The sequence below is a fragment of the Equus caballus genome, chromosome 6, assembly GCF_041296265.1.
Source record: "Equus caballus isolate H_3958 breed thoroughbred chromosome 6, TB-T2T, whole genome shotgun sequence".
In the NCBI taxonomy this organism is placed as follows: domain Eukaryota; kingdom Metazoa; phylum Chordata; class Mammalia; order Perissodactyla; family Equidae; genus Equus; species Equus caballus.
Window position 1 is genome coordinate 98190188 of NC_091689.1, and position 27745 is coordinate 98217932.

The window sequence follows — 27745 nt, forward strand, 5'->3', positions numbered from 1 at the left end:
TTATGTAGACTCTTGGTCATCATTAATACCCTTTTTCACTGTCTCTAATGAATAAGAGATTTGGCTGTAATGGAGGCTAAATGAAAAGCAGAGGGGATGTGAAACACATATAACAACAGTTTGGACGTCAGAAGGACTGAACAGCAGGGCAGCCGTGTTGTTTTCATCCTCTGCGCCCAGTAGCTTCCTTTGCGAGAATCTGACGGAGACCAGTGGCAGAAACAGTGAACTCAGAGGGATCAGTTCATCGCTTTCTAACATCGCTGTCTTTCCTGTTTTCAACCAAGCAGGACTTCTGTGCCTTTTAAAATATGAATACGAATAGTAATATGTGAAGAAGGGAAAAAGTATTGTTCCTATTCTAAACTTTCCAAATCAGTCTTCCAGAAATAACAAACAGTGATCTGCCCTGGAAGTGGAGCGCCTGGCTGCTTGGGTGTCAGTTCAGACTCTGCTGCTCTCACCTTTCCTCATGGGTCCATGCTTTCATCCCTTTAATCATTCCTGTTGCTCTCCTTGGACCATCTCTAGTTTCTCCGTATCGTTCTTGAATTGTGGAGCCCTGAACTGGATAATTGTTCTCCAATGGGGGCCTGACTAATGCCAAGTATAGTGGGAGGATTACTTCCCAGTTCTTGCATGTTTTACATCTATTACATGGAGTTCAAGAAAATCTGAAATAATATGGAGTTGTTTTATAGTTGATTGCAATTTACTCACTCTGTAAGTCACTTTCAAGTAGCATACTGTCATGTTCTTTTAAAATTTATTTTTGTTCCTTTATATTCGACAGTTAACTGGTGTTTGTAATAGCTAGTCAAATATTTAAATAAAGCAAACTTTTAAACCAAAAATTTTAGTAATTATTACCAACATCAAATTATATTTTTAAGCATCTATGTATGTCCTTAGATTAGAATTACCACTTACTTCCCTTGTATTATTTTATATATTGAGTTATTAATCAGTATATAAAAATTTAGTTCATTGTTATGCTGAATACTTTTTGAAATATGCTTTCATAGCGTAATACAAAAATCCTTTTGGTCTGTTATCATGAGGAAAGTTAACTTTTTATAGTTTGTAACAATATCATAAATATCAATTGTAATTCTCTGGCTTATTTTCATTACGTAGTTGGAATGGTAACAAAACCAGCAAATGAGCAATCCCAGGACTTCTCAATACACAACGAAGATTTTCCAGCATTACCTGGTTCCAGCTATAAAGATCCAACATCAAGTAATGATGACAGTAAATCAGTAAGTAATTTGAGAATTATGTATGTGAGTGACGTAGTTCTTTCCCTTCAGATTTCTCTTATGTTAATGGTTTTATAGACTATATTAAGGACTTACTAATTACTATTACAAAATTGTGTATCTTGAATCTGTAATAATCTTAACTTCTGAAGAATGTGGAAAACCTTTATAACTTAGAAGATAGCCTGTTGTTTTCCTATTTCATGTAGGTTTGCAAATTTCTGTTGAACTTCTCAGAGTTAATTTAGACTTTTATTGTAGTCCCTCTCAGCTGGATCCCATGAAGTTTGATATTATAGCCTTCTAAGGAGCTGTGTTTTTCTTGAGTAAGTTTTCTCCTTGAAGAATCTTTATACACATTTTTATTCCTGTGTTGATTCAGCCAACTCAGCTTCCTCTTTCTGACTTAACGAATGTATTTATTTCTTCCACATTTCACTGAAAATAGCTTTTTTGTGTGTGTGATGGGAGTTTGTATATTGTTAAAATAATTGATAAAGAAGATTACTGGGTAAGAATTAAATGCAAATTTTAAAAGTTCATATATTCTAACTTATCTGGAGGTCTTTATGGGTGATATTTTATGTAATATACTATATATAATCTCTCTTCTAAATGCACGTATTGAGGACTGTAACTTCAGGTGTGTCCCAAAGCAGCAAGTCCTGAGACAGAGAGACAGGGAGTGTCTTTGTTCTGTGACTGAAGAGCTGAGATAAATAAGGATATTTTCTGTATGTTTGTTGTCCTTTAAGTATTCAAATGTGTGCAATACAGGGTTTATTTGTATACCATGTGGAAGCAAAAAATTTCATGTAGAAGTTGAAAAACAAGTAAATTACTGCCAGTTTAAATATAATAGTAGAAATGTTACTAATATGTGAACTTGAAATTTTTACACTTAAATTTTAATGTCATGTTTAATTTTTTTTATGTTAGAATTTGAATACATCTGGCAAGACAACTTCAAGTACAGATGGACCCAAATTCCCTGGAGATAAAAGTTCAACAACACAAAATAATAACCAGCAGAAAAAAGGGATCCAGGTGTTACCTGATGGTGGGACTCTATAAAATATGTCGAACATATAATAGAATTCTTTTCTTTGCTTTTTCCTCAAGGGTAAAAATAACTCTGTTCTTCTCCAGGTCGGGTTACTAATATTCCTCAGGGAATGGTGACGGACCAGTTTGGGATGATTGGCCTCTTAACGTTTATCAGGGCAGCAGAGACAGACCCGGGAATGGTACATCTTGCGTTAGGAAGTGACTTAACAACATTAGGCCTCAATCTGAACTCTCCTGAGTAAGTTTTTTTCTTTTCTTCCACATTTGTATATAATATGTCCCTGCAGACTCCCACTGTTTAATTTCGTGTCGTCAAATTGTATCACCTGTTGCCACTCATCGTTGCTGTTACTTGCTGACTCTTTGAGTCATTTCCTTTCATAATAGCTCCTGGATCACTGTCATTTTACAGTATTATTTCTCTCATGATTTGGCAGTTTCAAATACACATATATGACCCTTCCAAAATCCTGAAACCCTAGTTCCTTGAATTTCTCTCCTCCTAAAATCTTACCCTCCCCCATACCTCACCTACTGACCTCCTCAGTCATCCCTTCACCTGGCTGGCCATTACTGGTGACTTCAGTTTCTCTGTAGTTTTAGGTGTGTGCTCCCATGCCATTTTCTGTTCTCTCTCTCTCCTCTCTGGTACTGGCTTCTGTAATCATTTGACTCCACTGGGAGCTTCAATCCGTTGATTCTTCTACCTTTCACTGTTCCTCACCATCCCTGTCTCTCGTCCCCTCACTTCCTTCTCATCCAGTTAAATTCTGTGGTGAGTCACAGATGCTCCCTTATATGTTCCCTTGACTACGTTGCCCCTCTCTCACTTTGTCAGACTAGCACGGCAGAAACCACAGCCCTGGTTGTATCTCTGTCTGTTCCATTTTGGACCTGTGCTACTGAGCATGACTGGAGAAAACACAAGATCTCATTTCTTGGTCTCACTTCAGATTCAGGGCCGGGAACCTCAAAAGTGGGCCCTTAATTCTACCCCATAATCATAGCTGGCAAGGCTCGTCCATTCACTCTTTTGTTCCCCTATGCAACTGTTTTATACTTGCCTCTTCAGGTCCCTAATTCCTTTTCCCCTGTCCATCAGATGACCTTGCTTTTTATTTCTATTTTACTAAGAAAGGTGGAATCAGAACAGAAAGGCAGCATAGTCCTGCCACCAAACCTAACTGCCTGTGACCATCTGCACCCTCCTTATTGTTGTCTTCTGCCGTCTTGCCACAGTTGATCTGTGCTTTCTACTTAAAACCTCTCTTGAAAACTCAAGGACATGGCTCTAACAGTGTTTTGCACTTCGTTGGATCATTTCCACCAGCATATAAATATGCTGTGTACTTCTTCCATGTTAACAAATATCTTCTCTTGATCCAGCTGCTTCTATGACTTACTGCTCCCATTTCTTTGTTCTTCTTTGAAGCAAAACTCTTGAAAAGAGCCATCTTTGGGGGCCGGCTCCGTGGCCGAGTGGTTAAGTTTGCGCGCTCCGCTGCGGCGGCCCAGGGTTTGGATCCTGGGTGCGGACGTGGCACCGCTCGTCAGGCCATGTTGAGGCGGCGTCCCACATCCCACAACTAGAAGGACATGCAACTAAGATATACAACTGTATACACGGCGGGTTTGGGGAGATAAAGCAGAAAAAAGAAAAAAAAAGATTGGCAACAGTTGTTAGCCCAGGTGCCAATCTTTAAAAAAAATTAAAAAAAAAATTCCTGTTGAATTCTATGTTTATTTGAAATGCTGTGAGCAATCTTAAAAAGAAAAAAAAAAAGAGCCATCTTTGTATCTCCTGCTTATCTTCTCTCATTCTCTGTTAAACCCGTTTCAGTTAGGATTTTGCCCTCACTACTGCACTGAAACAGCTGTCATCAAGGTCATCAAATGACCTCTGTGTTAGGGCGTTTGGTGGTCACTTTTAGGAACTTCTCCTCCCTGACCTCCCGGCAGCATTTGACATGGTGGAATCATTGGTGTGTTGCTTCTCACCACTTTCAACTGTACACCTGAGTTTGAATCGCTGTCCTCTGTGCCTGGATCACTTCCTTAGCCAGTCACCAGGTGTCCCGGTGCTCCTGTGCCCTTCACCATCTCTTCTTCGTGTAGTGGCTAGGACAGTCCTCTTTGAATGAGTTAATCCTCTGCTCAATACCCAGTAACGGTTTGCAGTTTCATTATGATTAACAATCCCAAATCTTTACAGGCCTGCAGTCTCTCCAGGCATGATCTGTGTCTCTCCCCTACCCCTACCTCAACAGCTTCCCCCTTTGTTCAACTCTGCTCCGGCCTCGCTGGCCCTGTGGCTGCACCTCAGATGCGTCGGTCACCCTCCTGCCTCCACTGATCTAGCACTTCCCTCTAGTGACTAGAGTGGTCTTCTGCCACGTAACTACTGTGGCTGTCTCCCTCAACATCCTTCTCCAGGAGACCTAACCTGACTACCCTGTTTAATTATATAACTAATCCCCCCTCCCCACCCCTCCACCAACATGGAATATTATTTGTTTATTATGCAAATTGTTTTTGTCTGCCTCCCTCCAACCCACTATCCTCAACCAGAAAGTAAATTTCGTGTTGTCAGTGATCTCTGCTCTGTCGCTGATGGGTCCCAGGCACCTAGAACAATAGAACAGTGCCAAGCATGTAATAATAGGTACTCAGTAAATATTTGGTGAATTGGAACTTTTGCTTTTCTTTTTTTTTTTTTTTGGGGGGGGTAAAGAAGATTGGCCCTGAGCTAACGTCTGTTGCCAGTCTTGTTCCTCTTTTTGCTTGAGGAAGATTGTCCCTGAGCTAACATCTGTGCCAGTCTTCCTCTATTTTGTATGTGGGACGCTGCCAGAGCATGGCTTGATAAGTGGTGTGTAGATCCACACCTGGGATCCAAACCTGTGAACCCCAGGCTGCCGAAGTGTAGTACATGAACTTAACCACTATGCCACCAGGCCAGCCCACTGGAACTTTTGCTTTTTTTTTTTTTTTTAATGATTTTATTTTTTCCTTTTTCTCCCAAAGTCCCCCGGTACATGGTTGTGTATTGTTTAGTTGTGGGTCCTTCTAGTTGTGGCATGTGGGCTGCTGCCTCAGCATGGCTTGACGAGCAGTGCCATGTCTGTGCCCAGGATTCAAACCGGGGAAACCCTGGGCTGCCGAAGCGGAATGCGTGAACTTAACCACTCAGCCACAGGGCGGGCCCCTGGAACTTTTGCTTTTAATTATTACTGATTTTTTTTCTGCCCATGTAGACAGGAAAATAATTTTACTCGGGGATTTGGTATTAAGGAATTTAAAGCATTCTGAGAGAGAGAGTGTGTCTGTGTGTGTCTGTGTGTGTATGTATATGTATGTGTATATTTAGCCTCGTTTCAGTTTCCCACTATGTAAGTCATAGTAAACCCAAGAAAGGAAACTGGAAGTAAAGTTGCTCATTTTACATTTGAAGTCATTGTTTCTCCTGATTTCCTGAAATAAAATTAGAAGTCTTCTTCTACTTTGGGCTTCAGAGTGTTTTTTTTCCCCCTTATTCAGAAATCTCTACCCTAAATTTGCATCACCCTGGGCGTCTTCACCTTGTCGACCTCAAGACATAGGTAGGAGAATCTACTTGTGTTCAGACCTTTTAAAAAGGTATTTGTAACTGAGAATCAGTTAATAAGGCTTTTTTCATTTTATTGTCTAGACTTCCATGTTCCATCTGAGTACTTAACGAACATTCACATTAGGGATAAGGTGAGTGTAGTTTATTATTCTACTCAGCCAGCATGAATTTATCTGTTTGTCAGGTGCTGTTTTCAGTTCAGGCAGCATAATGTTTCTGAAATAATTAGCAATGGCCTCAGGGGTATGCTTTTGTATGTCCATTCAGTTATATATAACAATTTTGTTTATTTTTGTTTGTAATCTTAATGTTTTGATGAAGTCCTGGGTTATATTTTAAAAACAAAACAATGTTAAGGCCAGTAAAATATTTCTTACAGCCATTAACAACAGGGTACAACTGTAACCACAGTTGATGGGAATAACCAACTTGGAAAATTTGGTGAATTTCCATCTGTTATTCTCATTTTATTTCATTTTATTTATCAATCAGAAAGGTTTTTCTTTATACATATTACAGGTACAGTGTCTTTAATGGAACAATACATTTGTATTTAAAAACTATATATGACCTTTGGCTTTTTTTCTTGTATTTTTTTTCCATTCTTTAATTACCTACAGTTCTAGTTATAAAGTAACTATTAACAGATTGCAGCTTCAACCTTTTTTTTAATCCAAGAAGTAAAATGATGAACGCTTTAGGGGAAAAAACTGAGAGTTCATTCTGTTAGAAATGGTATCTAGATTTTGGCCTTATGAAAGGATATAATTTATTAAGAATTATATATATATTTATGTCATATGTATGTATTTGAATATGTAAAACATAAGTACATATAAATGACCGTGTTCTGCGTCTGCACCGTGCAGTGCTTAGTCAAATGGATGTTGATGCTGAGGACAGGCAGCTGAAGAGATTCGTTTCTCAGTGTGTGTTTCCATCCTTGAGCAGGAGAGAGACGAAGTCTGAGATGGGGAAGGCTAGTTTTTCTACTTGTGGGTTGTGTGATTTGCTGCCGCCTCCACTGTAGTGCTCTCTTGCTCCAGTTACCTAAGGGTTCCAGAGCCTTGCCCTATGCCAATTGAAGAGACACTAATTTAGGAGAATTTGTTGCACTTGGGGGACTGCAGCCTGAATGGTGATAATAGGAATGGAGAGAAAAAATACATTAAGAGAATGTGTAACAGTTAATTAAACATTTAGATACATTATTAGGTAATGAGATAAAGGTGTCTTCATTTTGTTGTGCTTTTAATAAAAGTTTATCTTAATGTGGTCATTTGAGACTGTTGAACTCACTCAGGTTTTATAGTTTGGTGGTCAGGTATGTATCTCTTTTGCTGAGGGATGTGCGTCTTTTAGTCATCAAAACAAAATAAAGAGCTATTCTTTTATGATTTTTGTACATACCGCCTGTGGTTTGCTAAAAATACGTAACCAGCTGAGTTGTAAATCACTGTCGGATACAGATTCAGTTAACATTTCTCACAGGTCTTCTGTGTATCAGGCACTCTACAAGGTGTGTTCCCATGCAGTTGCTTACTTAATTTCCCTTACATTCTTAGTAGCCTTTGTAGGCGTGACTGCACCTTGTATAACTGAGGTTCCGCAACGTTAAGTAACGTGGATACGGCGACATTAATAAGTGATGGCCCTAGGACTTGAGTGTGAGTTGTGTCTCTGAGTGTGGTGTTCCGCTGTTATCACCACCTTAGGCACTAGGGAGTCCCTTGAGGAAGACAGTCAGCATTTGGTCTGTCTCAGATGTTTTTATTTAGCTTTTTTCCCTCTTAGTACATGAAAATAGATGTACCAGAAATAATTAATAAATGACTCTAGCCATTGAAATGTTGAAAGCTCCCTGTAGAATTATAACTACTTGTGTAGTCATATAATAACAGTTACCTCCCACGAAGAGAAGTTTCTGTTTGTCTCTGTTTTTACTTTAGTGGTAGCAATTATATGTTAGGATTTTCAAACTTGTTTTACATTTCAGAATAATTTATTTCTCTTTTCCAGCTGGCTGCAATAAAACTTGCCCGATACGGAGAAGACCTTCTCTTCTATCTCTATTACATGAATGGAGGAGACGTATTACAACTTTTAGCTGCAGTAGAGCTGTATGTTCAAAGTATTTTTAAACACTTTTGTGTTATAGTGGCTCTTGTTTATTCTGAAAGCCTCTTTTTTAAAATGATGATGGCTTTAGTTTTTGCCTTTTGTTTTTAAATTGGAAATACTTCTCCATCAAGAAATTTAAGTTGTTCATTTTTACATTTAGTACAATAAAGTTAATTTAGCTTGAAACTTTTTATTACCATGGCTTTATAATCACTATATACATAAAAGAAGGATTTCAAACTTGATAACCCTTAATTTGTAAGAAGACAGAATTGACTCATGAATTTGGTGAATCTAACTTTTATAAATATATGAAGTATAAGATATGGTTCACAACTGTGGCTCATTATACTCCTTGTGGAACCACATATGCTAGTAACAGTGAATTTCATCATTTAATAAACATCTATGGAGTATTATATGGGCAAGGCACTGTGCATATTTGTTGTGTGTTTTGAAGTGTTGATAAAATAAAGTCCACATTTGTTATCAGAAGCCTATAGGCCAACTTAAATAAATTAGTGTTAAGAAGTTGGTCTGTTGATGTGTTTTTTTCCTGAGCATTTCTGTTTTTTTACCTGATGCTCTCAAAATAAAAATTTTGTGTCGTTTCTCATATGTCGAGTTGGTAACATGTTTTGTTACCAACAGACTATTCTACTGATCATGTTTATTATAAAGTGAATTGTTACTAAGATTTATGACATTTTTAACCATTTTGAGTATTTTATATTTCTCATAACATTTCTGCAAATGGCCTTGAATCAGATACTTAAAAATGTAAAATTCACTGTGTTGATAATAAATTGTTTTTTATTTCTCAATTGAGAATTTGTTTTTTCCCATGTTTTCCCCTCATTTTTTGTAAGATAGCAATTGTTACCTGTTTCTTTTAATTTATTCATAAGTAAATAAATTCATTCAGTCTTTCATCCATCCATCACTGGCAGTTCTGTCTCATATCTTATTTATGTCTGAAAATTACCTCATGGTATTGGTAGGAAGGTGTTTGTTTACATGGAGGTGTGTTCTGCCCAAGGTATGTTTTGTGGTACATGTACCTCCTTTGGATGTTACTTCCCCAGTTTACAAGTGGTATAAATCCTCATTGATTCTTGCATGAATTCTAATGGATATCTTTTTGGTTTTTGAGAATTTAGGATCAATGAGATTTGAATAAAAAATGAAAGTAGTACATTCATTAAGAATTTTCAAAGTGGATATTCTATTTTCAACATAGTCACAAAATTAGGTGAATTTAAATAGTTAATTCAAACAGACTTTGTATTTAGTTCCTTACAAAATAATACAGATAGTTTGGGTTTTTGTTTGTTTTAATAGATATCTCAATTTCTATTGAATGTTAAGAAGAATAAGAAAGGAGTGAAGTTTCTGGAACAGTGTATCTTTATTTGGTCTGCCTAAGTTTTTATCACCTTGCTCATAGAGCTTCTAAGATCTTGTTTTATTTGCATAAGAAGTTTCTTCAGTTAAATAAAGATGTGTATAATAATTAAAGAGTGTGGTTTTTGGGCAAATAAATTATTTTCCTATATTTGTTTCCCTAGGGCTGTATTTAACAATAAAAGTCAGGATAAAGAAGCATCCATATTTATGTATTTTATGTGTAATTATTTTCTGAGAAAAGTTTTACAAAATGTAGAAAATGTGTGATGTGAGCCACAGGAAAAAATTAATTGTCTTTTTCTCTTAAAAATTGAAGTTTTAACCGTGATTGGAGATACCACAAAGAAGAACGAGTATGGATTACCAGGGCACCAGGCATGGAGCCAACAATGAAAACCAATACATATGAGAGGGGAACATATTACTTCTTTGACTGTCTTAACTGGAGGAAAGTAGCTAAGGTATATTTTTTTCCGTGTGCAAATGTATAAATGTGCAAATCTAGATTTTAAAAAGAAATATCCTCTTATATCTGTTTGTATGTACCAATGCATCCATTCCAGTAATCTGCCAGATAATTGCCAAGTCTTTTGTCTGCATCTCCCTGGCTTGATTTAAACTCTAGGAAGGTTTCTGGAAACAGTTCATTTCACCTATATTTAGGAAAATGATTGAACTTGGTAAGAGATTTTGTAATTTTTCTCAAGCAAGTTCCTTGCTAACATTTGAACTATTTTTGTGTTTACTCAGTTGTAAAATAAAGATACCCTCTTGCAATTCCAGTCATGTATTCTCATATTATTATTACTTCAAATTAATCAAGTATGTGATTTTCGTAAAACCAGTATATAAACAGATACAGGCTTTTGAAAACACTCACACTCACTGCAGGAACGATGCCTGAGTTTTTATTTGCAAGTGATATAAAGAAAGAAAATTGCAAGCATTAACCATGATTGTTCCCATGACTGGTATGCTGAGTGTTGGGGGGAAGAGGGCTGTGGAAGAGTTGGTTGTTTGGTTTGGTTTGCAACTTTTCCTTACAGAAACACCTTACTAGCTGTCACATGTGCAGTATTCTCATCAGCGTCAATGCACATCTCACATTTGTGTTCAAGACTTTATGTAGGTACTCAGTCTGCCTAGCAGAGGATAGAACCCACGTTATGTGACTTCGTAACTCCCGGATTTCTCTGAAGGCTTTTTTCATTGATGAGATTATTGGGATTAAAAGCTAAAGAGTTTTGTTTGTTTTAAATAAATTTAAACAGAAGAAAAATATTGCTTAATGATTAGTTTATTGGACATACTTTTTGTTTGGATTCTCTTTTTCTTTTGAGGCAGCTTTACTAAACTAATAAAAAGGTAAAATATTTTAAGGGAACAGTGTAAAATACCAGATATTTATCACAAAAAAGTTTTACATCACAGGAAGATTTCATATAAAACTTGAAAAAAATAGGAAAAGATGAGCCTAGCCAAAAACACTAAAAGAAGACACACAAGAGGTTGAATGTTTTATTATTATTTTTGGTTGTTTCTCAGTGCTAAGTGTCATTACTTCTCAGAACAAGTCCAGATACCAAACCCTGTATTTGAGTTATTTTAACAGTTCCAGTTAATATGCATATCTTGATTTCAAAAGGAAGATCCATGACCTAACCTTTTAGGTAAATAGAAATAATTACATTAATTACAAATAGTATATGAGACGTTATGTATGTTACCTGTTCTCTAAAAGGTGTAGTGTGATAGAACGCCATAGTCTTTGTATCATGAATTTTAACTTAACTCGTCTCTGCTATTTACATTTCAACCTGTGTGAGTTCCCTTCCATTCTTCCTTCCATGTTAAATCGAAATGACACTGGCCGCTAGATTGTCATGAAGATTAACTGAGATTATACACTAGAGTACGGGGCTTGGCATACACTGGGTATTTGATGTATGGGAGTAGTTGTGGTAGTTTGTTGTTGTTTTTATCATCGTTGTTATCACAGCTTATTACTATTCTTCCAAAGACGGAAAAATTGTACCTGATTGTTGTTAGGTTAGATCAGTGGTTCTCAAACTTCAGCTTGCGTCCTAATTACATAGAGGCCTTGTTAAAACATGATTGCTGGGCCATACCTCCATTATTCCCAATTTAGTAAGTCTGTAGCTAGGACCTGAGAATCGACATTTCTAACAAGTTCCCAAGTGAAGCCAGTGATGATGCTGGTCCTTGTCCGGAGCCATACTTTGAGACTCTCTCAGTTAGTTGATTCTATGGGGGAGAGAAAGTATCTTTGGAGGGGGGGAAAGTTCTATTAGTAAATAACTTAAGCTTTCTCCATTCAGTTTAAGCTTTTTATTCAATATCATTGTATATTATTCCAAACTTATATGTGCAAAAAGGAATGGATGTTTGCAGTAGATAGATGTATAATTTTAGTTAAATTTTAGTTTTGATACATGTGAAGAAATCAACTTAGTGGAAAAAGTCAGTTTTCTAGAACTAAGTTCTCCCCATAAGTTAAATATTCAGAAATAACTTAAACGTTAATAGGACCCCTTTACTTTCCCACAAGAGCAACAACTCAGTCAGGTAAATGTCATTTAAAGAAATATATGTATCTGTCTTTATATTATATATATTATATATTTAAAGACTGACTATATAAAAAAATAAATTTCTTTATATATACATATATATAAAAATAATAGATGGTGTGTATTATTGTGTAATAGTTTTACCCAATTTTATCTGATCTCTCCTGTATGGTTGAGCTTTTGTCTTTTACCTTTAAAAATTTTTAGCTGTGAAGTTGGAAAATAAAATTCGAGAGACGTCATTAAACTCTTCCCTAGGGAACCTCTCTTGAGGTAATTTGCTGGCCACTTGCACTGATGCTCTTCAACAAAATCATTTTCAAAGTGGTAAAAGTGAGCAGAAATAATTGGTTCCTATCAAGTATTAATATGCACCTCCCTTCTTTTGGTTATCTTAAAATACAGATTCATGAACTTAAAACTTTTAAGTTGTATTCACAGAATAAACTTTTCACTATGGCTTTAAGGTTTTTTTGTTGTTAAGGAATGTTTTCAGTGTTTTCCCAGAAATTGGATTAGGAACTAAGAAATTTAGTTCCATTCACAGTATATTTATGAACAGACTTCATCAGACTACAGAAAATCCATTAAAATGCCATGTCCCAAGTTAACGTCCAAGTCCTCATCTGTAAAGTGGGTGTGGTTTACTCCTCACAGGTAAAGAGTTTGCGTTAAATAGCCTCACCTCGTGGTAAGAAGCCTGCAGTACGAGTTAGTGTTATAAGTAAAGCTTGATGTTACCATGATGTTGTCGGGAAGTATCGACCTGATCTGGACCACAGTCAGGTCTCCATTCACAGTATCTTGGATAAAGTTCTTTCTCTTTTTTAAATCACTTAATATTTTCAGAGAGTTGAAGAATTCTAATAGTAAGTAAGCGATTAGATGATTTAAATCAGAAGTATTTCTTATCCCCTAAAAATTGTATGACTCTGAGTTCTAGGATCCAGTCCATCATTTACTTAAAGAATTTCCCGTGTGTTGGTGATGTATGTACATACAAATTTGGATGCTGTATTTGCTTATTCTCCCCTTTTAGATATTCTTGACTTGTCAGTAGGCTGTGTGGTCTGTCCTGTGTAATTTAGAACTACTCAGTATCCCACTAATTTAACATTTGTGGTAATTCAGATAGTATGCGTAGTCTTAAAGAGTAAAATTTTTAAGTAATTTCATCCACGGAGAATTTTTAGGCGATGGTGGCTGTCCTAGTATCAACAGCTCCCTCAAACTAAAGACTTGACACATTTAAGAACTCCTTCAGCGTCACTTCCCCTTGTGAGATTACACTGAATAGAATGTTCACTGAGTAGACGGAAGAGAATGTTTAATGATTAGGATCTTTTATTATGTCATAGCCTGATACCAATGTAGTATTTCTCTTCATTAACTTCACTGGTACACATTAGTACATCTTTATCCTTTAATCAGTAATGTGTGCTTTTCTTCAAAATAATGACATTTATTTCTAATAATTGTATTTAAGGTAGTTTGCTACTTCCTAAAATTTGAGTTAATGAGGATTTATCTTAGTTAAAAGAAAACTGATGTTTCTGAGAATTTGAGAAAACGTTCTTTCAGTGCATGATTTTCTGTGTAATTAGATCAGTGACGATATTAATGGTTTTGTAATAATTTTATTTGGTCATCTGAATCCAGTGCGTGTATTTTAATTCTGCTTCACAGTAACCTTTTGAGAATATGTAGCCTAATTTTATTAATAGAAAAACTAAGACATTAAATGTTGTTTGAAAAAAGTATCCAGAAATCTTTCTAGCCTTTTAAACTGTAATCTAAAAATCCCTTTTTTCTGTTAGAATCAAATATATACATAGACCTTCTCATACCTAATCTTTGAATATTTCAAAAATTAAGTGTTCTATTCCTAAAACAAATGAAGAAAATGTGTTTATTATTCGTCAGCCATAATTACACACGTACTAGGGGCCTGGCACCATTCTAGACAGGAGGTGGCACTGTCTAAACAGACACATGTCCTGCCCTGCGGATTAGAGGCGTGCACGTGTGTGCTGTGTGTACATTTAACGTAAACATGTAAAAGATATAACGGTCAAATAAAGTTAGGGAACAGAGATACCACTATATTGTAAGCTTTGTGTATTTTAAAAAGAATAAAAATATATAGACCGCAAAAAAGGTTTTAAAAATGGAAGACAAAATTTGACCTGTTTAGTTTCTGAATCTCTGATGTATAAGGTCGTTGAGATTTTCTTAATTATCATATTAAAATATTTGTTCCCTAGGTTTAAACTGATCCTTTTTTTTAATGTGTAGGAAAAACAATGTGTATTGATGAAGTTAGTCTAATTTACATTCTCATAATCCAGCGTAGCTCACCAGTGAACAATGGTGAGGACAGGGTAATTGAACAAAAGTTTAGTTTCTGTAACTTAGGTAGTAGAGTATATGACTTGTCATAGTTGCAAATAGACTTTTTACCGTATATACATATTTTGGAACTAAAATGCCAATTTTAATTTCTAAAGAATGTTATATAGCAAGGAGATATTTTCTTCACTAATTTGTATATTCGTCTTCAGCCAGGCAATAAAATTCTTTTGAAGCCTAGATGGGTAGGGAGAGAGAAGGGTGCTTACACGATGTGTTGGGGGGATACGGTGATTCTGGTGATTGCTGAGTTTTACTGATACGTGAGTAACTTCTGTACCTTAGTTACTCTATGAGTCCTATAAAGTGAACCTTTTTAGATTAAACTCATCACAGTGTGCCTTCTTTATAAACATGTATCAGTGAACTGAATTTTTTCAACATTATTTCTGCATAGGAATGTAATAAAGTAATTCTATTTTGGATCTTGGGCTAAAAATATTAAAAATACTATGTTACACTAGACAAGTCATGGGCTTTGGTGTCACATGGGTCTGGATCTTGATCCTAGATCTGCCACTCACTGTCTGACTTGGACAGGTTACTTGTGCACCTCATTTTCCTCAGGTGCAAAATGAAGATAATGATATCTACTTTGCAGACTTAGCATAAAGATTAGAATAAATTTTGTTGTGTCTCTAGTTTTGACACATATTAGACTTTCAATAAGTTATACGTGCTATTTCTGTAATTGCTAATGTAATATCCTTAAATTTTAAATACTTGGTTTTGTATCTCAAAATTTAATCATTATGACCTACATTTTCATTTTAATTTAATAATGAAACTTGCTTAATTTAATAATGGAAATATTCATTACGGAGTCAATTTGAAAGAAGACAGATAAGGTAAAGTGTGTTAACCCATGATGCTAACGTTACTTGTTGGCTTTCTTTATACCTAATACACAGTAAGGTTCATAATTTTTAATTGGAATTGACTGAGATAGTTTGTGCTAATAGAATTCAGGTTGTAGAGTTAGTAATTTTAGAACCTCTTGCTTTTTGGATTTGCAAAGGTATGTTTTTTGCTGTTTGTCTTTTTAATATACAAAGTTATATTCTGCATCTCTTCATCTTGGGGAAGTATGGAGAAATTGCTTTACCATTCTTAAATTTTAAAACTCATGAAGTTAACATAGTATTTTGAAAGTTTAATTAAAATGAGCTTATATGGTTCGTCTTCAGATGTGCCTGTAGCAAAACCACTGTGTAGTTTTGGGTGGTAGTTACATTTTTTTCAGGGTTTTGGGTTTATAAAGTGAGAAGTCTGGAGATGTGTGTTTTAAGTTCATCGTTTTCTCCAGATTTTAATAAGGTTAGATTAACTTTGTTTGCTTTTTTAAAAAATTAAGTGTAATAAGATAAATTGGAAAATTGTTTATTTCTAAACTTTTTTCCATGGGAAAAAAGTAAATTTTTAGGTTTTATACTTCATTAAAGGAGGCTTTACTTTAAAAATCTTAATAATTTTCTCTGCTTTTTATTAGTGATATGGTAATTGCCCCCTTCAAACTTTTATTTTTAAGCCCAAAAAATGCATAAAATTTCAGTCTTAGAACATGGATGCTCATGAGTAGTCTCTGACTTTTGCTCGAGAAGTCCGTATCTTCTATACTTAATCAGAAACTGCAGCACATTTCTTCAGGCTGTATCTAACTTAGAGGGGCAAAGAGTTGCGTGTCAGCATCTGTTCATTCTCCTCTGTGTAGGTGTTTGTTTGTTCGTGTAGTGGAATGTGTTTTGACAGAACTCTGAGGCAGAGAGGAGTCACCTAAGTTCTTGACTTTGGTTTTCCAGGAGTTCCATCTGGAATACGACAAACTGGAAGAGCGGCCTCACCTGCCATCCGCCTTCAACTACAACCCTGCTCAGCAGGCCTTCTGAGCGGCCCTCGGGCGCAGCCACCCCGGCACCATGCTCCGCGGACTGCAGGGCAGAGGGGCTCGGGCGCCCCGGCTTTAGCTCCTTGAGGATCTGGCAATTGGCTTACACAAAGGGTCACCATTTGAGGTCCTGCCTTACTGATTATGTGCTGCCCAACAACTAAATTTGTCATTTGTTTTTCTCTAGTTCGAGCAGGGTCTGGATTTTTTCATTTATTTTCTTTTTTTTGCCAGCAGACAGACTTGGGTCTGTAAAGACAAGCAAGTACACTGACAGAAGTTTACCATTTAGTTTCTAAAATGTAAAAAAAAAAAAACCCACAACAAAAGACTCAACAAAATTAGACCACAAAATTTGCATTGTTCATTGTAGCACTATTGGTAATAAAATAACAAATGTTTGTGCATTTTTATGTGAAGATCCTTCTCGTATTTCATTTGGAAAGATGAGCAAGGTCTGCTTCCTTCATTTTACTTCCCCTTCTGGTTTTGAAAGGCAGTTTCGCCAAGCTTAGTGCAAGAGTATCTGACTGTTTAGAAGAAAGATATTGCCACAATCTCTGGTTGCTTTCCAGGGTTGTGTTATTACTGAGCTTCATCTTTCCAGAATGAGCAAAACACTGTCCAGTCTTTGTTACGATTTTGTAATAAATGTGTACATTTTTTTTAAATTTTTGGACATCACATGAATAAAGGTATGTATGTACGAATGTGTATATATTATATATATGACATCTATTTTGGAAAATGTTTGCCCTGCTGTACCTCATTTTTAGGAGGTGTGCATGGATGCAATATATGAAAATGGGACATTCTGGAACTGCTGGTCAGGGGACTTTGTCGCCCTGTGCACTGAAGGGCCAGATTTTCAGCAGCCAAGGACATCATACCCAAGTGAATGTGATGGGACTTACAGAAGTGAGCTGAGGCAGTTCACTCTGGCTGTTTGAACAGCAGCGTTTCATAGGAAGAGAAAAAGATCAATCTTGTATTTTCTGACCACATAAAGGCTTCTTCTCTTTGTAATAAAGTAGAAAAGCTCTCCTCACTACAGTGTTGGCTTTGATTTGGAATTGTGAAATTATTTCTTCAACATGAGAAATAGAGGAAAAACCTAATCCTGTACAAGTATCTAATTGAATGGTGTGACTAAACAATTTAAAATACAGGGTTTTTTTCAGCTTTTGACAAGTAATTTAATGGAACCATATACTATTTCACTTGTAGAATAAAAATGTAGACATTTCTTAGTATTAATAACCAAGTTCAGAACAGAGAAAACTTTTTAAAGTAGATTATGGCAGCATTAGAAATAAAACTTCCTGAATACTTTTGGAACCCAATCAAAATACTTTTGTGATAAATTTCTTGATAGACCTTTGAGATTTGTCTTCAAGAAGTAGTACGCAGATTAAGGTAAGCCAGAGGGTTGATGCAGACTGTACCTTCAGTGTGTCAGCCTCGATAGCTCCCATTTACAAGCTCATGGGTTGTTTTCCATCTCAAGACAGATACTGTCTCAGAAATGTCTGCAGACTGAAATTATGAAAGCAGAACTAGAGGTAGGAAAAAAAAAGTGAGTTTGATTCTTTAAATTTTCATTTTTAACCTATTTTTCTATGATGAGTGTAAGTTTGTTGACAGTTACCAAATCAAATCATGTTTGAAAATGAAACATTTATGATATTGCTGTGTTTGTGTATCAGGAATATAAAATGATGTAAGATTTACCTTTTTCTATGTATTTTGCGATATGAGAAACTGACATAAAAATGTCAGGACTTTTTAATCTTTCAGGTTTAAGCCAAAGCATCTCCTCTGCAGGAAAGATGACACTTAGGTAATTATAGTTTTAACTGCTGTGCATGAAACCTTCCCGGAACACACAGCATATTTGACATTGAGTCAAATCCTAGAAATCAATTTCTTAAACAGACTACATTTTTTCATAATAACTTACTTTATAAAGTGTAACTTTTTCTACATAACCATGAGAAGCAGGTGGAAGATAAAAAGAAAATGGAAGGCGATCTTTGCTCTCGTGTGTAGGGACGTAGAAGGTGTCATCGGACACGTGGTGGTGGTGGTGCCGTAGCAGGGGCTCAGGAAGAAGGCTCGGGTCACGTGGGTTGTGGTCTTGGCTCTGGCTGTTTGTTCTAACTGCCATGTACAAAATTTTAAGTGCACACTTTTTCAGTCTTCTGAGTTCTTCTGAGTCATCAAAATGAGAAAACTCTTGCATGTAAACCAACTTTTTATACCTTGTTAATAGTAGAAATTGCCATACTCCTGATTTTAAATCCAAATTTTAAAATTCTACTTGAAATCTTTAAAGTACTATATTAAACTTTTTAATAGAACACACTGTTATATTCCTTGGTTTTATAACTTGTGGTTATACATGTACAGAAATTGACCTAAACTAATATTTCAGGTTTTCTTTCTTAGGTTTAATTCTGTTAATTTTTCTATATGTCACTATATAGTGACATAGATGCATACATTATGTTAAATAATTTTTGTGATTCTAATGTAATTGGCTTTCTGGAAACAAAAACTATTAGTTGCAAAGGGAAGTCCTTTAAACTATTTAGTTTCAAATATATATTCTATGCTTATTGTGGTGACACTATAACTTATGTGATAAAACTCCATGTTCAGGGATTTTTCACTGCACAGCTTTCCTTAGATAAAACAAATTTTAATTAAGAATGGAAAGTTCGCTTGAATTCTTTAGAGTGTGTATAAAGCCACCACTTGACTGACTGGTCTTTTCCTTTTGCCACTGAACTTGGGACCCAGTAGGTGCTTGATTAATCCATGTTGGTTGAATGGTATAAATTGATATTTCAGTTTGAAAATAAAATGTTGAAGCTTTGAGCTTTGAAATAATTTACTATTTTTTGCTGTAATTTCATTTTCAAGAATCTTTGAAAGCATTTTCAGTTAACTTTCAAAACATTCAGATTTTTCTCACTCTGCCCCGTTTATTTGATCCTTCCCCTGAATTCTCCTCCATTCAAAAATCATAGATCTTCCATTCTCTTATACCCATTCCTCTTAAAGTGTGTGTGGCATCTGAGCATGGCTACAAAGAAGGACTCATTTTACTTAACTTAGATTAATTTAATAGCATCAATTTTACAAAAAAAAGTTACAGAAAACCTAAACATGCATGTCTGTAAACACTGGGGGTGTCCATATTTAATGTTCTCTTCACCATGGTTTGTGTAGTTATTAAAGAAGATCTAGAAATACCCACTAACTGAGTCCGTTAAGACAGGTCTGGAGAATGAGATCAGCCAGACGTATCTCAGTGTCTTTGTAAAAACTGGATCCTAATAGGATGTCACAGGGCGCTCTCATGCTTGCCACTAGCATTACCAATGAATTAGACCATACCATGAATAATGATAAGTCTAGGAGATGAAGCAAGTGAACACAATGAAAATAAAAATTGGGATCTGATTCTAACCCAGTAATTTTGTGTGTTGAATTGCTTCAAGTAGGACACATTGAATCAGCATAATCATTTAGTTTACACATTGGTTGCTAGAACTAAATAATTATAAGTTGGTGGACTATATCATGGCTTAAGAGTGGTTCATATGTAGATCAATGTAAATTGTGATTCTTTTGCCGAAAAATACTAATGTAATCTTTGGCTACATTAAGAACAGTATAGTGCTTAGAACAAAGTAGGAAGTCTGCTGTATTTTAAGAGCTGCATTGACTGGGGAAGGTAAGAGAAGAGGATGTGTTGTGGCTTCTGGCTGCTAAGCAGTGTATTAAGTGTTTTACCTGCATTATTGTGTCCTGTCTTCAGCACAGCATCATAAGGGAGGTTTTAGTATCCCCGTTTTACATTAAATTTAAAATACACAAAAAAAAAACAGGAAGGAATATTGAGTATTAGAGAAGGGACTTTGGAGCATGGTATCTGTCTTTATCAAATTCAAGAGCTACCAATGAAAGACATTCATTTATGTGACTGAAGAGCAGAGCTAGGACCAGCAGAGACAGATTTCAGTGCAATATTGAAACGTAACTGAGGTAGTTAAGGTTTTGAAATGCATTGCTTTTAAGGCATTACATTCAGCTTCGTGAAACACAACCAAGGAGAGACTGGCTGGATAGTGTTCTGTATATAAGGTAAGGAGTTGAACTGGATAATCTTGAATGTTTCTGTCGTTTACTGAAAACATGTTAAAGGATGTGGGATAATACCTGTATTTCAACAGACATAATTGCCAACAATTGTAAGTTACACCATTATTTTGTGTACCACTAAGGAAAAAATAACTCAGTTGGACGACGGCCATCTGCTGGTTACAAATGCATACCAATTTCAAAGATGTCCTGGAAAGAATGTGTCTTAGAATTGGTGAGATGGAGACGTTGGAGAAGAGACAACTGAGGGGAGACACGACAGCTGCTGTCCAACAGGAAGGACTTAAATGAGGAAGAGGGTGAGTCTGAAACCAGCAGGTGGCAGTTGAGTGAGACATTTTGGTTCCATAGGTTAAGGTGCTGCCCCACAGTACTACCTGCTTCAGGAGGTGAAGAGTCCATCAGTGAAAGCACTCAAGCACAAACTGGATGACCGTCAGAATTGCTGTTGCCTTTTTGAGGAAAAAGTTGGATTTGATAACTCCTGGGCCTCTTTCCAGCTCTTTAAGTTGTTGAAACCCTTTACTTGATCTGAAGTTGAGGAATATGATGTCATCAGGGCTAAAAAGTATATACTTAAAGCATTGACAGAGTGTAAAAGGTGCTCTTCTGAGTCATAGATAAGGTTTACTTAAAATTGCTCCTATGTCTTGGGAAGGAAATTTAAATAAGGTTACAGAAGGCAATTCAACTTTTTTTTAACTTTAGGGATAGGCATATGAAACATGAGTAAAGCAAAACAAATAGTAAATCATATATATATTCACCAGATGTATTTATGTATGAATGTTCTACATGCAAAGGAAGAGAGTTTTTGACAAGCGTTGAGGTGAATGTTTAGCCTGAAATTATACATTGCGTTACTGTGCAGTCTCCTGTTTTCTGTTACAATGGTGATCACAAAATTAGATAAAGCAATAATCCTATTGCTTGCTTAAAAAGAAAACTGATCATTAAATTCGATGCATAAAAAGCTCAGTGTGGATTGCGATAGCTGCGAGAACTCACCAGAGTCGGAGTTCTCCTCTCATCAGGTAATTCTCAAACTTACTGTGCATGAGAATCACCTGGGGAGCTTGTGAAGAATACCAATTTTAGGCCTCATGTTTAGATATTCTGATTTTGAAATGTCTAGGGAGAGGCCAGGGATATGTACTTTAGTAAATACGGCAAGTTATTTCTGATGTTAGTGAACTACCAGTTATCCTAGACTTCCCTTTGTCCAGTACTCACTGGAATGAAATCCTAGGGTTCTGGTGAAGTCCACAGAAGTTAATCGTGAGGTAACGAACTCCCGCGTTGACCAGAGGTGTTGGTTTACTTCTTCCTGTATCACCCAGTGTTCTAGCTCAGAAACCACATTATCGCACAGTGATTATCAGAGCAGAACTCGGGGAGCGGGAGCTGTTCCCAAGGGTAAAACAGTGAAGATGCTTTTCCCACCTCAGCTCTTTCCTGGGGATATTTTTGCTAGATCTTGGATTTCCACTTCAGTTGGTATGCATAAAAACCTCTAACGGCAACTATGTACATTATCAATTCTGTGCATCGACTCAAAGTTATTTTTAATCCAGTCATCTTAGTGTGTAAATACTATGACCTGACAGGATTTTAAGGGGTATTTCTTTATCATAAGGATTCAGTATTCAGTTTACGAAGCTAATCATTCCCAGATGTTTGCCATACAGTTTTCCCTCAATCGTTTAAATGACTTCTTGAAAAATATCATGAAATTCACAATAATAGTCTTCATTGTCATAATTTCCTATCTATTGAAAACCCAGATTACTGCATAGTCTAATAGCTTATGATCACCAGTTGACACGTGCCAAAATACTTTAGTAATCTACTATATATCAAAACTAGTTTTTCATTCTTCATGAGGTTTATCTTAGTTTTTATTTCCAAAACCGGATAGGCGTCCACCACACCAAAAATGTATTTTGACATTTTTGTTGGAGAAGGTGAAATAAAACTGGCCCTATTTATGCCAAAAGTGGTAGTTTCTTTAAACAGTAATAATTGGTTACTAGCTGATGAAAACAAAATTTTCCACTGTGAGTCAGCGCTGGTCTCTAATTTTCATAAGCATGCTCTGAAACACATGTTTGGTCATTTGCATTTGTGTTTAGGTGACATTTTGACCACATAATTTGATTTTTATAACTAACACCTGATGTTTCTCTTCCAGGCCAGTCTATTCTCTAGTATATACTGAAGATAATTTTAGTAATCATACATGAGTGCTCTTTAAACGTTTTGGAAGAATGCGTCAAGTTTCAAGGGTGGTGTGTTGTCAACAAACGGCTGAGTCTGCCTGATTCTTCAAGGATCGGCCCTATTGATACTCATTTGTAGTGAAAAAAGTTTTAAACATTGATCATTCTTCAAAAATATACAGCTCAATAAGAAAAAGTTACATGTGGGACTGACATAAATAGTTTCATCTTTTGTATAAAAATAAAGATTTGGGGCAGCCAGAATGTTTGGAAGCTACCTTTAAATCTACATACTGAACATTTATTTTAAGATGTCGTTTTCATTACCATATGTAACAGTTGCATGAAAAAATGGATTGTCTTTAAAAGAAAATTTTATCTGTTAAATATTTCCCCTCTTAAGAGAGTTAGACATACTTTTTATTTTGAATGTTTTAAGTAATTTATCTTCAAATGTTTAATATTCTTCAAATATAAAACAGTGTTCCTTTATTGAATGAAAATTATACCTCATTTTTTGATAAGTCATGTTACTCCTCTGCTCACAAAAGGTTATTTCTAGGGGCTGGCCCGGTGGTGTAGCGCTTAAGTTCACGCTCTGCTTCAGTGGCTCAGGGTTCACTGGTTCGCATCCCGGGTGCGGACACGGCACCGCTTGACAAGCCACGCTGTGGTAGGCGTCCCACATATAAAGTAGAGGAAGATGGGCACAGATGTTAGCTCAGGGCTAATCTTTCTCAAAGAAAAAAAACACAGTTATTTCTAGACCTCCGTTTTAAAATCTTATTTTTTATATATTTTCTCAGTTCACTCTAAGTGATTTAATATTTGAATATCAAATTGGTTGACTTGCACATCACTATTTGGAATCCAAATTCTGTCTAATGAGGATGAGCCCAAATCATTTTCCCAGTTTCTCTCTACGCTTGCAGTGACGTTGATTAATGAACACCAAAATCCATCATCCTAGAAGTGTTTGTAGGTTGGATGGCATGGAAAAGAAAGGTGCAGGCTTTTGTTTTAGAGAATGTTGAAACTGGGTATCCTTTCCAACTTTGAATTATCTGTTTCTATCAGCATTTTGGGCTAAAGATTTGACCTTAGTTTTCTAACCCATATTAAGAGATAGAACTGAAGATTAGCGTAAGAAGAGGCCTAGGAGGGACACAATGGTCGTCTTCCCACATCTGAAGTGGGGTCATTTGTGAGGCAGACTATTTTTATCCCACGTAACACCAGAGGGCAGAATAATGACCTTGACGTAGAGGTTATGACGAGGCAGATTTCAATTTACAAGAAAGTACTATTTCATAATTTTTTTCAAGGTCCAAAAATCCAACAGGTAACATTAGGAGTTCCAGACTTTTTTGGGACTGGAAGGGTCCAGGCAAGGGCAAGAGAACTGTTGCCAGCAGGAGGCAGGCTTCTCCTCTTCCCCAGAGTACTTGGGGCCTGGCTTCATGAACACCTGGTTTTTCCCTGTGTTTCCTTCTCCTTTGCATCCAGCTTGAATTTCCAATGAGCCTCTCTGAAATCTGGACACGCCCGTAATCTGCCTCTCCCGCATAAAATGATACTACTTAGATTTGCGGTGCCTCTAAAAAAGAGCTATTTTCATTTTCAACATGTGATTCAGAGTGAAGGAAACAGGATGGGGTGCATCTTTAGCTGCCTCCCCCCCCCATAGTCAGGTTCACAATGTGGGCGTTGTTCAAGCCTGACTCTACTTGAGTGTGAGAATATAAGCCCATTTACACCCGTTGGTGTTACCTACACAGCGTAGTAGAAAAAGAACGGCCTTGTGGTCTGGCTCTGTCAACGTGTGCAGCCTTGGAAAGAGACTTAGTCTCTTGTTCCCTCTTCATCTCATGGGAAGATTACGGGAGGGCGTTCGTTTATGTCAGGACTTCAGCAGAGGCAGGCCCGTTTCTCTGAAGACAAGCGATCTCCCTGTTAGCCGCTGTACTCGAAGGCGCTCTGCGTACTTTGGAATTATTGAAAGACCTTTTAAACTGACTAGGTGGGTTAGATAGTAAGACCCAAGTTTTTAAAGAACATGGCAAGAACAAAATCAACTTGGAGTAAATATCATAGAATGTTCTAACCATCTTCCCATTCAGCCCTTTCCCAGGAGGAGGAAACAGTCCAAGGACAGCAATTCCTTTTCTTCTGTCAAACTATTTACTGTTCATGTTGGGAGCAAAACCTCTTGGCTACTTGCTTTCTGGTTCCAAAGCTGATTTCCTTCTTACTATATATGTGTGTGTAGAGAGATATAGAGAGAGAGATGTCTATCTCCCACAGAAGTTCACTTCCATCACCACGAAGACAAAAAGGTAGTAAGAATTTAGGGAATCTGGCCCCACTTCCAGTTTGGTGTTATGAATTTACTGCTATGAACTTAGTGTCTGTGCTTTTTGCTTTCCTTTCTCAGTTGCAAACATGAAGCTTGTTTGCAACAAATTTGAACTTTAAAAGCTATTTTTAATCATCATTCTTCACTATTTCAAACAAAAAGCAAAGTCTTTGGGAGCTTCCTTTCTTGCTTAATCCTGAACTAGGTGATACTTAAGAACCCTCCCAGTTCCAATATGATTATAGATACCTAGAAATAGTAAGTAGTGTTCTCAATAATAATTATATGCTCAGTATAATGACAGGATGATATGGACAGGAAAAAACAATAATTAGAAAAAATAGTGACCACACAAGAAGTTTATTTCAAGTTTAAAATTCTGAAGCTAATAACAAATATTTAACATTCACAATAAAACCTGGCGAGAAAGTTAATTTCTTGCTATCAGCAGGCTAGAAATGATTTAGTACAACTGTAAACATTTTTAAGTTAAAACCAAATAAAAGGAAACAATTTTCTGTGACAGTAACAAAATCTACAATTATATAAGCTGAATGAAAAAGAAGAGAGGATTTTTCTGCAAGGCTTTCGTTGTTGGATCCCTCATGCTTTCCTTTGTGTTTGTTCTTATCTGATTATTCTAGCTGCAAACATTGGGAATCGATCAAGAACATGAATTCTAGTGAGAAAAGGTGACTATACAATATTAATTTTCTCCCCTGTGTATTTATCTATTCAAGTGTAAGGTGACAGTTTGTTGTTGAAAAGCTTCACAATGTGCCAATTTTTAAAACGGTGCGTAAACATTTTCCCAACATGCTCTGAATTCCCTGCTATTCCTGGGGTACAAAGCACTCCTGTAACAGTTCTTTTTAGAGTCTTTTAATAAGAATGTATATATTCATAGGAAATTGTATATTGCAATTTTAACATCAGTCACAGGACTTTTTGAAGAATGTTGACCATGAGAACAAACTATAAGTAACGATGGTTTTAATGTTCTTGTTTAGATAAGTTTTATGTTTCTCTGAAATAGAGCTTCATCAAGGCTTGGCCATGACGCTCCTCAAAACTGCTGCGGACAATGGACATCAATAAGTCAATGTGGTTCTGAGTCATTACCTTTTAATCTTAATTTTAATCGGTGGGACATGATGGAAAGAAAGGAGTAGCCTCTCTTCCTGTGCTCCTCTGTCCTCCACTGAGCTGGAAGGTGCTGATGAGCTCAGGGCTCAGCACGCCAAGGTCCCGGGGCCCTGCTGCTGTGCTAGCTTTGTCAGTGGTGGCCCATTTTCAGAAACTGAGGCGCCAGCATATCTCATCTTCCTGGAGAATGTGATAAGGCAGACCCACCTCAAGTAAATGAAACTAATAACAAATACAGTGTTCCATTAAAGATAGAATAGAAATTGATTTAATTTGTGAAGTCTTTTGACATGTCTGATTTTCAGTAAAAAAAGACATGAAGTTAATGAAAAGGCCCAGAAGACAAGCCAGCTAATTTAAAAGTAGGAAGTACGAAGAGAAAAGTAAGTATGTAAAGCACAGATGGCTAGATGGCAATAGGTTCTTCAGATACTTTGAGAATAATTAGAAGGAAGGAAAGCAACTAAATGCGGAACTAAAAAAAAAAAAAGCCAGGGCCGGCCTGGTGGAGTAGTGGTTAAGTTCGGCCATCCGGTTTGTGGGTTCAGACCCAGCACCAACCTACACCACTCGTCAGCCATGCCGTGGCTGGGACCCACATACCAATAGAGGAAGACTGGCACAGATGTTAGCTCAGGGACAGTCTTCCTCAGCAACAACAATAAAAAGCATTTAAAAACCCTCAAGAATTTGGGTTAAATGAAGACGGCGTTTTCTGACATTTGTTCTCTCTTAGAAGACTGTCTTCCTTCCGTTTTGAGGCAGAGGATTCATTGACAGAGATCTTCACGTTCTGGAATCATTGAAAAATGAATCATATTCACGAAATTATTCTCAGCCGCCCCCATCCCTTCACTTATGAGTATTAATAGGAGTTAATTCTACCTCCAGGTTAAGTTGCTCAGTATAGCGAACTGGAATAATTGGATCTTGTTCCCTGATCACCTCTGCCTCAGGTCCGAGACCGGGCTTCAGCCTTCTTGAAAAGGAGGTTATCGCAGTAGGAAGAAGACTCAGAGAAAGAGCTCTGATCTCCGGTTCTGCTGTTCCAACTATTAAATTCACTTTTCCTTTCAGGTAATGTAATCACTAGCAATTGTCTTTATGCCAACAGAGAGGGAAGAAAATAATATAATTTCTAGGTAAAGAAAGAAGGAAATTGACTCTCTCAAAACTTGAAAGATATTAAGGCACAAAGTGTCTTCCCGATTTGGAAGTTTTCCAAACACTGCATCTTCTTAATTTATTCAGAAAAACACTCAAAACTCCTCCTGTAATTAAACTTAATTTGCCCCTTGCTTGGAAATACTGTTACCTGTCTTATAAAGGAACACAGTACCTCACAGTACCTCAAAGATTGCAGGGGAAAGGTGCTCCATCCACATCAGTCAAGCGAACTTGGAACCCAGCAAAGAGAAGGCAAGAATTCCACCATTCGCTGTTTCCATATTCATCGGGAACACAATCGAATTTAATTGAGAGAATAATCATTTGGGACTCCCAA

At 36.6% G+C, this 27745-nt stretch overlaps 1 protein-coding gene and 1 long non-coding RNA gene across 38 annotated transcripts in view; both read left to right on the forward strand.

Moving 5' to 3' along the window:
• Positions 1 to 17398, forward strand: part of CNOT2 (CCR4-NOT transcription complex subunit 2) — a 110861-nt gene extending 93463 nt beyond the window's left edge. For all 37 annotated transcript variants that reach the window (XM_070271949.1, XM_070271934.1, XM_070271936.1 and 34 more), the window contains 8 exons: positions 1138 to 1262; positions 2202 to 2322; positions 2412 to 2568; positions 5868 to 5929; positions 6019 to 6068; positions 7957 to 8057; positions 9782 to 9926; positions 16265 to 17398. In XM_070271949.1, coding sequence (XP_070128050.1) covers positions 1138 to 1262; positions 2202 to 2322; positions 2412 to 2568; positions 5868 to 5929; positions 6019 to 6068; positions 7957 to 8057; positions 9782 to 9926; positions 16265 to 16351 — 848 coding nt within the window. In that variant the 3' untranslated portion in view covers positions 16352 to 17398. The remainder of the gene's footprint in view (positions 1 to 1137; positions 1263 to 2201; positions 2323 to 2411; positions 2569 to 5867; positions 5930 to 6018; positions 6069 to 7956; positions 8058 to 9781; positions 9927 to 16264) is intronic.
• A 3123-nt stretch (positions 17399 to 20521) lies between these two features.
• LOC138924872 (uncharacterized) lies at positions 20522 to 23242 on the forward strand. Its single transcript, XR_011440221.1, has 2 exons — positions 20522 to 20819; positions 22712 to 23242. It is a non-coding gene; the product is annotated as an uncharacterized lncRNA (long non-coding RNA).
• The last annotated feature ends 4503 nt before the right edge of the window (positions 23243 to 27745 follow it).